Source organism: Trichosurus vulpecula, chromosome 4 (assembly GCF_011100635.1).
Source record: "Trichosurus vulpecula isolate mTriVul1 chromosome 4, mTriVul1.pri, whole genome shotgun sequence".
Taxonomy (NCBI): domain Eukaryota; kingdom Metazoa; phylum Chordata; class Mammalia; order Diprotodontia; family Phalangeridae; genus Trichosurus; species Trichosurus vulpecula.
In genome coordinates, this window is record NC_050576.1 from 34,985,100 (window position 1) to 34,999,082 (window position 13,983).

At 48.0% G+C, this 13,983-nt stretch overlaps 1 protein-coding gene across 3 annotated transcripts in view; it reads left to right on the forward strand.

The window, feature by feature from the left end:
• The window catches only part of SLC6A9 (solute carrier family 6 member 9), a 50,757-nt gene that overhangs the window by 28,460 nt on the left and 8,314 nt on the right, over positions 1 to 13,983 (forward strand). For all 3 annotated transcript variants that reach the window (XM_036757743.1, XM_036757745.1, XM_036757744.1), the window contains exons 6-12: positions 4,415 to 4,547; positions 4,777 to 4,911; positions 5,013 to 5,116; positions 5,518 to 5,755; positions 6,789 to 6,923; positions 7,169 to 7,268; positions 7,368 to 7,468. In XM_036757743.1, the coding sequence (XP_036613638.1) occupies positions 4,415 to 4,547; positions 4,777 to 4,911; positions 5,013 to 5,116; positions 5,518 to 5,755; positions 6,789 to 6,923; positions 7,169 to 7,268; positions 7,368 to 7,468 (946 nt within the window). The remainder of the gene's footprint in view (positions 1 to 4,414; positions 4,548 to 4,776; positions 4,912 to 5,012; positions 5,117 to 5,517; positions 5,756 to 6,788; positions 6,924 to 7,168; positions 7,269 to 7,367; positions 7,469 to 13,983) is intronic.

A 13,983-nucleotide genomic window follows, 5' to 3' on the forward strand; every position in this document is an offset into this window, starting at 1 on the left:
GTTTAGCACCACTTTCTCTTCTAAACTACACATTCTCCTTCCAATTTTTCTTCCAGAGCTTTTATCTTTTACTTTATTTCTTCTAGGGATTCATGTAGTTCTTGTAGAAAATCCATTTTTTCCTGTAAGTCTTTGCTTACAATTGTTATTGAGTTAGATTTGCAGTGTTTGGTGTTGGTTAGTGTTTAATTTATTCATCTTTCCAGCTTTAGTTTCTGAATTGGGGCTTTTGCACCCTGCTATACTTTCGGGTGGGGTGGTAGGTCCTGTTTCTTTTTGCCCTGGGTTCTTTCACTGACTCCACCTTCTGGGGTTCAGCATCTCTGAATTTTTGAAGTTCAGAGCACCACTCCATCATCAAAGGAAAGGATGTTAGGGATCTCAGAGCGCAGTATGGGTTCTACAGCACTGGGTTGGGTGGCACCACACTGTCTACACTGTGCTGGTCACTGCCTGCTGTGTAGCTGATCCCCAAAGGTTCTCACCCTGGGGCTTTCTGCCCATCTTGGGGCTTTCTCACAGGAGCCTTCTGTCCTCACTGCCCCAGACATAGAGCCTCATAGGCTACTCGTGTCCTGTCTCCGGACCCATCAACACTCTCTTGCATTAAGTAGAGTTACAGTGATGTCATTTTGCCTGTACGTGGGAGAGAGTGATCACATGCTTACAGAAATCTAGCAGAAAGGCACACGAGTAAGGAAACCCATGTGCCTAAGACAATTCATGTTTCTGGATCTTGAGAGAGCTGTCTTCACCGTGCATTAGTTGCTGGGCAAAAACTGCTGCTCTGCTATCTGCTCGCTGCTTAGCAAAGCTACTTCTCTGCTACTTGCAGGCCCTGAAACATAACAGTCGCTTTTATGCTGCAGCCACTCTTGGTAGAGTGCTGAGAAACAGTTATGTTCTTTCAGTGACAAGTAATCCCTTAAGGCTGGAGAACTACAAAACTTCTTAGGTCTTCAGTCAGTCCTCAGCAAAGACGAACTTCTCACAGCAAAGCCTATCTTTCTTCCCTCTCAAACCACAGAGGGGCAGTAAAGGGCAGGCAAACCCTTGAGAAGTTTCCTCTCTCTCAGGCAGTAGATGGTGCTAGAGCACAATCCTGCATTTTTCCAGCCCATCAGCTCTCCGCAAAGCAATGTCTTTCTTCCAATCAGCATGGTTCCCAGCAAAACCACAGCAGACTCTGAATACCTGCTTTGGATCATTTTCTGTCCATTAAAGAATTCTATCTTCTGTAAGCAACTCTGCTCCTGTGTCTTCAGTTTCTGACTCCCCTGTCCTCAGCTTACTCTCCTATCTTCCTCTGATCATATCTTACCACTCCTAACTCTTTTGGATTCTAATGACTCAAAGCCTCCTTGTAACCAGTGACCCCTTTTAACTTATAATGTGAAACTTTAAAAATTCACCTGTCAAGTGAGACTCTTTGCAATGCTGATAGGATTTTCCTGTAGTCCCTAAACAGTTAATTTATAATTTCTTATTTATAACCTTAGAAACTTTGAAAACAGTAGCATGCAAATGAACCATTGGAACACAGGGCACTGCATCCATCTTTAATTCACTAAGTATTCTGCCTTTAAATAGTCCATCTTAATATATTTATCTGGAGAAGGGTAGTTTTCTCTCAGCCTGACCCTATCCTCAACATTTTATCTGAGAGACTATTTTTTCTCAAGCTGATTTGATCATTTACAAATGTTCTTTTTCTGCCACTTTCAGAAATTTAGTGTGCTATGATCACATGGTTTATCCTGTGTGGCAGCCTCTCTGGGCCACCTCTCCAACTTGGCACTTACAGGTTTACAGGTTGATTTCTAGGGTTCTAGGTAGATAGAGTACTGGACCTGGAATCAGCAAGACCTGAATTCAAACTTTGCCTCAGACACTTACTAGCTATTTGACCATGACCAAATCTCTTAACCTCTTTCTGCCTCAGTTTCCTTATCTGTAAAGTAGAAGTAATAATAGCATCTCCCTCTCTGGATTGTTGTTATCATTACCTGTTCCTAAAACTGCAATTGATGACCCCTCATCAATGAGTTTGCCTTTTGGAGAATCCAGTGGACACAATTAACTCAAAGCAAAAGCATTTTACCAAGATATCATAGTGATAACAGTAATGCTAGAACATTCTCCTTATAAATCTAGGGGCACATTGTCTCACAAGTGGGCACAAACATAGAGTGCAATAGTAGTGAGGCTCACGTGTAGGAAACACATGTGACCATGCAGCTTTCACGTTGAGCGCTGTTGTATCCCCTTCTATGGAGCCCTCATCCTGGGCTCCCTGCATCTGCTTCCATCTGCAGCTTGACTTTCAGCTGTCAGGGCTAATTCTCTCCTGGAGGCTTAGTTAGCTCTCTTCTCTGCTGCCAGAAGGCTTACTCTTTAATGCCTGGATTGCTTTCCTTCTACGCTGATGTGTCTGAAGAGTCTGTATCTGTCTCTGCTCCCTGGCTCAAACTGGCTGATTCTCCAAGCACTTTGATGAGGTGGCTCCTACTAGATAGACTGTAGTAGCATCTTTTCAGGATGCCGTGGGTGATGGCAGGTGAGAAGAGGAAAAGCCTCTCCTTCCCCCCACCGCCTTCTGGAAGAAGCACAGGAACTGCACTCTAACAGCTACTCCCTACCTCAAGTTGCTTTGAACTCTCAAATTGTCTAACTGCCTCTAGGGCTTGGCAGACTTAACTTTTTAAAGGTGACCAGGGTAATGGCCAAACTTCCATCAGTCAATAGCAACTTCCCCCTCCAATTCAATCAAAGAACTTTGCCCCTAGCACTTAATATAGGGAAGCAGGGCATATACACATTTTCACATTTAGTTTGACACCTCAGCATCTGCCTATATAGAGTCCAACTCCAGTCCTTTTCCCACACACTCATGTACATAGAGTAAAGCAAGAAGGAAACTAGACCAAATACTTCTCTACAAAGACATTGGCCTTCAACCAGCCATCCCCCCATTTCCCTGCCAGATCTTTGGTGTGACTGGTGAGAGAGGGAGAATCTGGATCCACATACTCCTGAGGCTTGTGGGAAAGGACTTGTGGAGGAGTCTTGGTATCGTCAGCTTAAACAAGAGAAGACAAGAGATATGATCAGTATTTACTTCCATTCCCACTTTCACCCTCGGGCTGAAAGAAATCAACTTCCCAGCAGAATAGGACTCCACCAGATGTCAGCCTCAGCATGTCTGGATCTTTTCCCTTCATAAGTCCTGGCCACCACCTCTGTGACGGGCTCTAAAATTCTCCCAGATGCAGTGGAGGTGCTGGTTATGATGTCATTCACACCTTTCTATGTTACCCATGGCTACTAGGGTCTGTCTCCCAGAACACCAAATCACGAGGACAGAGGAAGCAAGACAGGACACAAAAAAGGGGATGGTGAAGGATAGATAGTGCCCTTTTCCCAGGCTGCATTCATAGAAGAATAAAATGAACAACTCACCCCTTTGTTGCTGCCAACCTTATCCAAGCACAGTCTGGAATGCCTTGTTCTTGATAAATGGTGATCATGGCTCCCTATCTAAATGCTCACAGATCATCCCTTTAAAAATGAGTTCTAGGATTTTGGTAGGAATTGGAAGTCGGGTCATTGCATTATAGTCTGAAAAATCTCCCTCTTGCCCATTAGACCATTTCCTTTGGTTCTTTTCTCATTCTTTGTTCTTTTTCAAAGATCCTGAGCAAGACTCAACAATCACTTCCGATAGTTATTTATAGCACTTTGTGATGTAGTCTGGCTTGGCCTGGTGAACTAAACTCATTAAGGGAATCTATATGCTCTTAATACTTTGGGTTTCAACTCCTTATTGATCTTTTTCATTCCACTTTTCCCAATCGAAGGATCATTGTCCCTAGTTAAGAAAATAGAAGCAAGTAAGAGTTGGGTAGCTAGGTGGCGCCATATTGGATAGAGTGCCAAGCTTGGAGTCAGGAAGATTCATCTTCCTGAATTCAAATCTGGCTTCAGACTTATTGGCTTTGTGACCACTTAACCGTGTTTGCCTCGGCTTTCTCATGTGTCAAATGAGCTAGAGGAGTAAATGGCAAACTGCTCCAATATCTTTGCCAAGAAAGCCCCAAATGGGATCACGAAGAGTCAAATACAACTGAAATAACTGAACAACAGAAGTCCAACCTTCTCTCACCCTGAGCAGCAGCCGGCTTAGCAAGGGTCCTGCTACCGTTCATTACACTGACTTGTCTGGGGAGGTGATTAGTTGCTTTTTGTCATTGTTCCCCCTTCAGAGGTGGGGGACCAGGTTGCTGCCAGGCTCTGCTCCCCGAGAGTGCGAAAGCCTGAGGAGAGTTGTCGTCCTGAGCAGCACCTTGGGGATTCCTTCCTGGGCAGTAAGGGGCTTGAGGACACCCTCAGGGACACTTTCTCTTCCTCATCCTAGACGCTACGTGCTGAAGCTGTCAGATGACATTGGCAACTTTGGGGAGGTGCGGTTACCCTTGCTTGGGTGCCTCGGAGTCTCCTGGGTGGTCGTGTTCCTCTGCCTCATCCGTGGTGTCAAGTCCTCAGGGAAAGCAAGTACACTCACCCCTTCCCCTCTCCTCCTGGGATTTAAGGGTCTCCCCTAACCAGGGAAGACCAGAGTGGGTGGGGGTGAGAAAAAGTCAGGGCTGTGAAGTGTGGGGAAATGGATGGGATGAGGACAGAGAAAGCAAGGGAACATGGAAAGGGCTTAGCCTTTGAGACGATCTCTCCAGCAGGAGACAGGGTCTGAGCCAACACCTCCCTGCTGCCCCCCTCCAGGTGGTCTATTTCACAGCCACATTTCCCTATGTGGTGCTGACCATTCTGTTTGTTCGGGGGGTCACCCTGGAAGGCGCCTTCACGGGTATTATGTACTACCTGACACCACAATGGGACAAGATCCTGGAGGCCAAGGTGGGTGTCTGTTTGGGCATTTGGGGACTGGAGGGAGGAGAAGTTGTCCTCTGCTTTGTTGGCCCCAGCTGACCACTGGCCCTCCTCCCCAACTCTCACAGGTGTGGGGAGATGCTGCCTCCCAGATCTTCTACTCCCTGGGCTGTGCTTGGGGGGGTCTTATCACCATGGCTTCATACAACAAGTTCCACAACAATTGCTACAGGTGAACCTCAGACCTTGCTCCTTTCACTTCCAGAGTGTCCGTGCCCCCGACTCCACACTAGGCCCTCAGGGTCCCTGGGTGGTCCCTCCCAGTCCCACCTCTGCTTCTCAATCTCAACCAGGCATAGCTGGCAAACCATTAGCACCAGAGACACCCCCACCCCAGATCCCCAGAGGCCAGAGGCTGAGCCTGCAAAGGACAAGGGAAAGAGGGGGAGGGAGGCAAGTGGAGAGGCCTGGGAAAGCTGAGGTGGGATTGGCCCACAGTCTCAGGGAGGATTCTGGGAACCCAAGGCTCCTTTTCCCAAGGCCCTGGTGGGGCTGGGGGTGGAGCCCATGATGAGATTGCTTCTGTACCCTTAGTCTCCAATGCTGAGCCTGGCTCTTCTTGGCCCCTCCCAGAGATAGCATCATTATCAGCATCACGAACTGTGCCACCAGCGTCTATGCAGGCTTCGTCATCTTCTCCATCCTCGGATTTATGGCAAACCACTTGGGTGTGGATGTGTCCCGAGTGGCTGACCATGGCCCAGGCTTGGCCTTTGTGGCCTACCCAGAAGCCCTCACCCTGCTGCCCATCTCCCCACTCTGGTCTCTGCTGTTCTTCTTCATGCTTATCCTACTGGGACTGGGCACTCAGGTATGAGGGGACAGAGATGCCTGGGATGGGGAAGGGGCTGGGCACTCAGACAGCAAGGTCAGCCCCCAGCTCACACATCTCCAGCTACCCAGGGGCTCCTCAAACTGGGTGTCTCATAGACATCTTAGACTCAACAGATCCAAAACTGAACTCATTATCCCCACCCCCTCAAACACTCCCCCCTTCCAAACTTCCCTGTTACTCTTGAGGGTCCTACTACCCTCCCACCTGGGTGTCATCCTCCAGCTCGCTCTCCCCCTCATAGCCAATCTTTTGCTAAGGCTTGTCATTTCTACCTTTGCAGCATCTCTCGAATACATCCCCTTCTCTCCTCTGACATTGCCACCCCCCTGGTGCAGACCTTCATCACCTCACACCTTGGGGGGGGGGGTCTCCCTGCCACAAGGCTCTCCTTGATCTAGTCCATTCTCCACCCAGCTCTCAAATTGATTTTCCTAAAATTTAGGTCTGACCATGTCACCCCTTTATTCAGTAAACTCAATGGCTCCCTATTATCTCCAGAATCAAATTTAAAATCCTCTGTTCGACTTTTAAAGCCCTTCCAAACTCGGCCCCTTCCCGTCTTTTCGGTTTTCTTATATCTCGTTCTCTCCCCCTCCCCCTTGCCCCATTACTCTATGATCCGGTGAGATGGTCTCGTTGCTGGTCCTCAAACAAGACCCCCACCTCCTGACTGCAGGCATCTTCCCTGGCTGTGCGCCGTGTCTGGAAGGCCCTCTGGCTTCACTGGCTTCTTTCACATCTCAGCTAAAATCCCACTTTCTACAAGAAACTTTTCTGATTCCCTTTCACTCCATGCCTTCCTTCAGAAGTTACCTCCAATTTATCCTTCCACAGCTTGCTTGTCTGTAGCTACTTAGCACGTTGTCTCCCCATTTGACTGGGAGCTCCTTGAGGCCAGGAGCTGTCTTTTGCCTTTCTTTGTATCCACAGCACTCGGCACAGTGCCCAGCACATAGTAGGCACTTCATAAATGCTTGTTGACTGACTGTTTGATGTTACATCCCCTCAGTTCTGCCTCCTGGAGACTCTAGTGACTGCAGTTGTGGATGAAGTGGGGAATGAATGGATCTTGAAGAAGAAAACCTACGTCACTTTGGCCGTGGCCATTGCTGGGTTCTTGCTCGGGGTCCCTCTGACCAGCCAGGTGGGCACACAGACAGCAGGGGGCTGAACAGGATGGTGCCCTCTGGTAGGTCATAGAGTATGTGCCTGCCCTGCAGGCATGTGCTCAGGCCTCAGGGGCCAGTGGGGCAGGTGGGGCAGGCCTGGCAGGCAGTGCCCTCCAGTGGCTCATGTGCTTTTGGCCTCCTGGTGGGCACACAGGCAGCAGCAGGGGGATGGGTGGGTAGATAGTGCCCTCTAATGGTTCACATGGCTTCTGCCCAACAGGCGGGCATCTACTGGCTACTGCTGATGGACAACTATGCTGCCAGCTTCTCCTTGGTCGTCATTTCCTGCATCATGTGTGTGACCATCATGTACATCTATGGTAGGTGTCCAGGCCACCCTGAGGCCACCCCACCCCCACCTCTAACCCTCCTACAGACTCTCCATAGTGGGCATGGCCTCTGATGACTTCTCTTCCCAGGACACCGGAACTACTTCCAGGACATCCAGATGATGCTGGGCTTCCCACCCCCTCTCTTCTTCCAGATGTGCTGGCGTTTTGTCTCCCCAGCTATCATCTTCGTAAGTACCCTTGTGGTCCTACCCTTCTCCCCCCACTCTCCCCCACCCCCTGCCAGCCCAAGGACCAGTCCCTCCTTCTTTGGGTTTAATCATTCAGAAACAAGCCTCCTAGAGGGCTTCAGCAACTAGCCAACAAGCAGGAGTAGGCGTAGCTATCAGAGGCAAGGACATGATTAACTTCCCAGGATGTAGGGATGACCCTGGCCTAACCAGAGGGTAAAAACCTGGTCTTCAGTTCAGACAAACCAATCAGACAAATAAAGGAGTAGAGGCAGCTGTTGTGGTGGAGGGAGAATAGTGTTGCTTGCCCATAAGCTCAATACTACCCAAGAGCTTGTCCTGGCTCCTCAGATGACACTGGGAACAAAATCACAGAACTGACAAGGGGAAGACCCCTCAGTACCACCCTATCTGACCTGGACCCAAAAGGAAGCTCTACCATAAAGGTGGGCATCCAGCCTCTACCTGAAGCCCCCAGGGAGGGGGGACCCTACCACCTCTCAAGGCAGCTGATCCACACTGAGGCAGCTCTTACTGTTGGGAGTTTTGTCCTGACATCAAGCCTAAATCTGACTCTCTACATGTTCCCACAGTGCCCCTGGCTGTGCCCTCTGGGGCCAGGCAGACCAAAGCTGACTCCTCCTCCTCATGACAGCCCTTCAAATACCTGACCATAGCTTTTGGGTCTATCCTGAATCTTCTGTTCTCTGGGCTAAATATTCCCAGTTCCTTCAACCTTTTCTCAGATGCCCTTTCATCATCCCGAATGCCCTCCCTCTAAAATAAGATGCTCAGAATTGAACAGCCACCCAGGTGGGGTCTGGCTGGAGCAGAAGACAGAGGGACACCCGAGATGACAGCAGCTTTCTGGGCTGCCTTATCATGCTCTGACCCATTGGGAGCTTGACAACAACTAAAACCCCCAAATCTTTTTTTAAGCTGACTGCTGCTTAACTGTTCCACCCTCATCTTGAATTAATGAAAGTGAACCCAAAGTTTTACATTCATCCCAATTAAATTTCATTTTGTGCATTCAGTCCAATGTTCTTGGCCACCAAATTCTTTTGGGGTCCCGACTCTTTCCTCCAACGTGTTAGCTGTCCCTCCCCACTCTGGGCCATCTTCAAGGTTGATGAGCATGCCACCTCCTAGTGCCTTTTATCTCAGTCATTGATAAAAGTGTTCAACAGCGCTGAGGAACTCCACTGGAGACCTTCTGACAAGTTAACACTGAATTATTAACACCCACCTACTCTTCTGAGGTTGGCCATTCAGCTAGTTCTGAATTCACCCATTTGTACTATTTCCTTCTTCGACATCTTTCCTTCCGTTCCATAAGAACACCAGAGAGACTTTTTTATTGAGTGCTTGTTGGGTAACCTATATGTACAGTCACCCTCTGATTTACCAATTTAGTGAACCTACAAGAAAAATGCAGGGATTAAGGTGAGCCCAGCCTGCCCCTCCTGGCTCCTTGCTATCACTGCTTCCTTTCCCCTGCCCCTCCAAATCACAACCGCTTTCTTGGTTACTACATCCCATTGTCGCCTGGCATTGACCTCCCAGACCATCAGAATGTCCAGTTCTTTTTCAGGCAGTCATAATCCTAACCCTCCCCCCATCATGTACTTGAGAAGCTGGTTTGTGAACCCAAAGATAAAGCTTCACAAAATGGTCTCTTTAATAATACGTTATTGAGGCTTCCCAGGAATCCAAGTCACGCTCCCTGGCCTCTAGCTTGCAGACTTAGTTCTCTTCCCGTCTTTGAAAATCGGGACCGTGTTCGTCTTTCTCCAGTCCCACAGCACCTCTGTTTTCAATGCTCATTGAGACATCGCTTGGCTCAGCCATCCCCTTTCAGGACCAGAGGAGGGATATCATTCACCTGGGCCATGGTACTTGAATTCATCTGAGGAGCTATCTTGGGCAGCCACCCCATGTTGCTCATTTTTGTTCCACCCTCTCTGGTCCAATGATCCTTCTTTTTGGCAGAGAGACAGAGGCAGTATCAGAACCTCTTGGCCTGGCCCTTCACTGTTGTTGCAGGAGTTTTCCAGCCTGAGCTCCTAGAGAGCCCAAGGAGAAACTCACTGACCATGAGGTCAGAGAGACTGGAAGTCAAAAAGTGAGCCACTGAACTAAAAGGAAAATTAATTAGTGCACTAAGGCAGACTGCTTGGGCTAGGAGCAGCTTCAACTTCTTAGGGTAAAGATTGGGTTATTACAGCTTTTTAGGTTTGGCTAGAGTACAGAGCCACAGCAGAAAGGGAATGGGAGAGGGGAATGGGAAAGCCTGGGAGTCACAGGAGCTGAGTAAGATCAGGGGGGATCTTCCCATAGGGAAATGAATTTCTCTGTAGCTGGTCATCCCTAAGATAGCAAAGCCTCCTTCAAGATAGAATTAGTCTGGCTGATCATTATCAGTAAGAAGAGAATAAAGTACAGCCTGAAAGTCTCTTATTGACATAACCCCACAGCTCAGTGTTTTGGGCTTTGGACATTTCTTTATGTAGGGAAATGTTCCTCCAAACCTTACAGCCCTCATTCATATTCATCCTCTTTCTCTGCTGTCATCAGCTCACATTGTCCCATCCCACCCCAGCGGGGGTCCTAGCCCTCTGCTGACCCCCTCTTTCTCTTACAAATCCTAAAAGATCATACTTTTGGTTGGCTGCCCTTAGGCTTCCACTCATTCTCAGCTTGAATCCTTCTGACGCTATTCTTCCAGGACTTGGACTGCTCTCAGGGAGCTCCCAGAGAGGAAACTCCCTTCTCTACAACTTAAAACCTTAAATGGCTGCCTCATGGGGCACTGAGAGGTCAGGTGACCTGGCTGTGGATGCCAGAGGCAGGAGGGCCATGAGCCTGAGTCTTCCTGGCCCGGAGGTTGGTTCTCTCTCTGCTCTCTCAGCTGGTGTCTCATGATACCTCGTTAGTATCCACTTAACAGCCTGACAGCCAGCCCCTGCTACTTTGTCTGACCAATTAGTTTCATTTAACTCTTCCCACTTTGCCTCACCAACTCTCCCCTCCTGTCATTCTCCTTTGTTTCTTCCTCTGCTCCTTCTTTTCTTTGGCTCCTTCTCCTCCTTCCACATTCATTCTCAATTCCCCAGTCTTCCATATCACCTTTAGAATTGCTCCTCCACCTCCGTCTGTCTTCTCTTTCTGAAGCCAGAAACAGAAAAAGTATTTTATGATGAACTTTAGACAATACCAGACCAATGAAATGGGTATGTTTATACATCAGAACTCAAGGGGCTGGGACTTCCTCAATGTGCACACTTTCTTCACTGGGGCACATTGCACCCCATGCACCTGGGCTCATCCCATGAGCTTCTTGCCCATCCCTCCATATGACTTCAGTAGCAGATCAGCCCATTCACCAGGAGCTTTCCTTCCTCAAGGTTCTTAACATCCCACAGTTCCAGTGCTAGTTTCAGCTGTCATCTCCCCACCATCACCTCCTGATCAGCCCATCCTCTTGTGTATTTTCTGGGTGGTAGCTTTTACAGCCCTTCTTGTGGGCAAGTCATTGCTGGAGGTTTCCCTTTGAGTCACCCACAACTTTGGTTCTTCAAAGATCATGGCAGCCTATGATCCCCAGCCACATGGCATCACCAGGAGAATACCGGTATGAAAACAATGAAGTTTTGTGCCAGGAACAGTGTGGCTTTACTGAAGGGGCTGCATACCTCCCCAAACACAACTCAGCCCCTTCTCTATCTCCCATTAAATTCTGGTCCCAACTCATAGTCCATCTGCTGACCATGATCTGTGTACTGATGGGCTGCCCAGACAACAACTCTGAGCAACAAGTCAAGTCAAAGAGGAAGGACTACGTGCCAGGCATCGTGCTGAGTGCTGGAGGCCCCAGTAGCCCGCTCCTGCTTGGCTTTCCTGTGTGGATTGTTGGGCATCTCTTTTGAGGAGTCACAGATGTCACTGAGGAGGGCTACGTCACCCACACATGGGAGCCCCTGGAGGATTGTGCCATCTGTAGAGACCTTCTCTTCAGCATGGCTCTCCAGAGCAGTCTTTGGGAAGGTGTTCCAGCTCCCTAATAGTGGGTGCAGAATCACAGACCCTCAGAAAATAGAGGGCCATTGGTTCCAGTCTGAATGAGAATTCCCAAAAGTAGCCTCTGAGGAGGGTGACCCCCAAGGCAGCCTCTTCCTCTTTTGGACACCTTGTTGTTAGGAAGTTTCTCTTCATATTAAGCGTCAAGTGAAAGCTTTCTAACTTCACCCCAACCCTTGTTTCTGGTTCTGCCCTCTGGAGCTAAGCAGCACAAAGCTCCAGCCTTCTTCTCAGGATGGCCCTTCACAATCGCTGGTGCCCATCTCCCCCCAAGTCTTCTTTTCTTCCCACAAACTATCCCCACCTCCTTTAACCAATCTTTACATGGCACAAAGGCCCTTCCCCATCCTGGCTGCCCACCTCTGGATGCTCTCCAGCAGACCCACGCCAAGGTATTGAGCATAATATTCCATAGTAGAGCCTAGCAGGATTTTTGCCTTTCTAGAATGGACACTCTTAAGGCAGCTAGGGGGCTCTGCAGTGGATAGAGGGCTGACTCTGGGGTCAGGAAGAACTGAGTTCAGATCCCACTTTAGCCACGTACTAGAGCTGTGTGGCTCTGGGCAAGCCTTTGAACTTCTCTAAGACTCAGTTTTCTTATCTGGAAAGTAGGCATAATACTAAGAGCACCTACCTTCCCGGATTATTGGGAGAATCAGCTGGGGTAATATATGTAATGAAGTGCTTTCCAAACCTGGAAGTGCTATGTTAACTATTACTCTTGGCTTAGAACTGCATTAGCTTCTGGGATGCCACATGGAAGAGCTGGCTCACATCGATCTTACAGTCCACCAAAGCCCCCAGATCTTCTTCAGACAAACCACTGTCTAGACACAGCTCCCTCATTTTGTACTAAGTGTGATCGTTTGTATTCAGGAGTAAGACTTTACATTTATTCCTATTCCATTTCATCTAATGAGATCCAGCCTGCCCAAATCCATTTGAAACTTGACTCTGTCATCCAGCGTCTTAACTCTCCCTCTCAGATCCAAGAGTCAACTGCCAACTGGACGTGCATGCCATCAATGCTTTATTCTAAAGCACAAATCCCTGGGGCACTCCACTGGAGACCTCCCTCTAAGCTGATAGCAAACCATGAGTGATTTCCCTTTGAGTCAGCCATTCCAGCAATTACAAATCTCTCTGACTGTTCTGTCCCCTAGTCTACATCCCTACACCTTTTTCAAAAGAATAGTATGAGATACTTTATCCGTTTTCCAGGAGCTAGGTAAAACTATATTTGCAGGATTCCTTTAATGTGTCAGCTTAGTGACCCTGTCCAAAAAGAAAGGGGAAGGTGGTGAGTCTATCAGGACTTGTTCTTGATGAAGCCAGGCTGCAACTTGTAATCACTGCTTCCCTTTCTAAATGCTCATTAACAATCCCTTTAATAATATGCTCAAAATCAATTTCATTGGTCTAGTTTTTAGTTTGAAAATTCCAGATTCTTCCCTTTTTTAAAACTTGGGGCCTTTGCCTTTTCTCCAGGCCTATGGAACTCTCCCCATGGTACATAAGCTTACATCAGAGATCATAATAGTAACATGGGAATCTTAGCTTCTGGCTTTTATTACACTAGTCCAGAACTGTGGAACAGTTATTTCTCTGTTGTTGTTCCCAAGGGATCCTGTGGAGTCTCTTCGGTGGTCTGTCAGATGTTTCAGTTATAATACCTCTTGTGTCTTATCTCATATGCCATCTGGCGAGATGCTATTTGTTCAGCAGTTTTCCTGTGGTATGTCTCATGTGGTTTCTCTAATGTGGTGTCCCTGGTGTGCTGACTTCTTGTGTGGTGTCTCTGGGATGGTATCTGTGGTGTGTCATCTCTCACGTGGTGTCTTTTGGGTGTCATCTCTGGTTTAGTGTCTCATATTATTTTTCATATGGTAATAAATAATAATGATAATAATAGTTAACATTTATATATTGCAAACTTTAAAGTTTTCAAAGGGCTTTACAAATATTATCTCATTTAATCTTCATAATAAACCTGGAAGGTAAGTCAGATCTTCCTGACTCTAAGGCCAGCCCCCTAGCCCAAGTGCCAGCTAGGCACAAGGGTGTCTCTCATGTGGCATCTCTAGTTTGTCTCTTGTGTGCCATCTCTCATGTAGAATCTCTCAGGTAGCAAGTCTGGTATGGTGTCTCATGCATTATCTCTCATGTTGTATCTCTGGTGTCTCATGGTATCTCTCTGGTTTGGTATCTCCTGAGTTATCTCTGGTGGGCTGTCTCTGATGTGCTGTCTCTGGTGTGTCATCTCTCATACGGTGTTTCTGGTGTACTGTCTTGCCTGAGTTCTCTCCTGTTTGTGTCTTGGGTAGTTGGCACTTGTCTTAGGTAGTTTCTGCTCTCCCCTCAGTGGCCTCTTTAAGGGACCATCCCATCTGTATGTGTATGGGTGGGTGCATGGGTGGGGAGTGTTTCTGATTGTT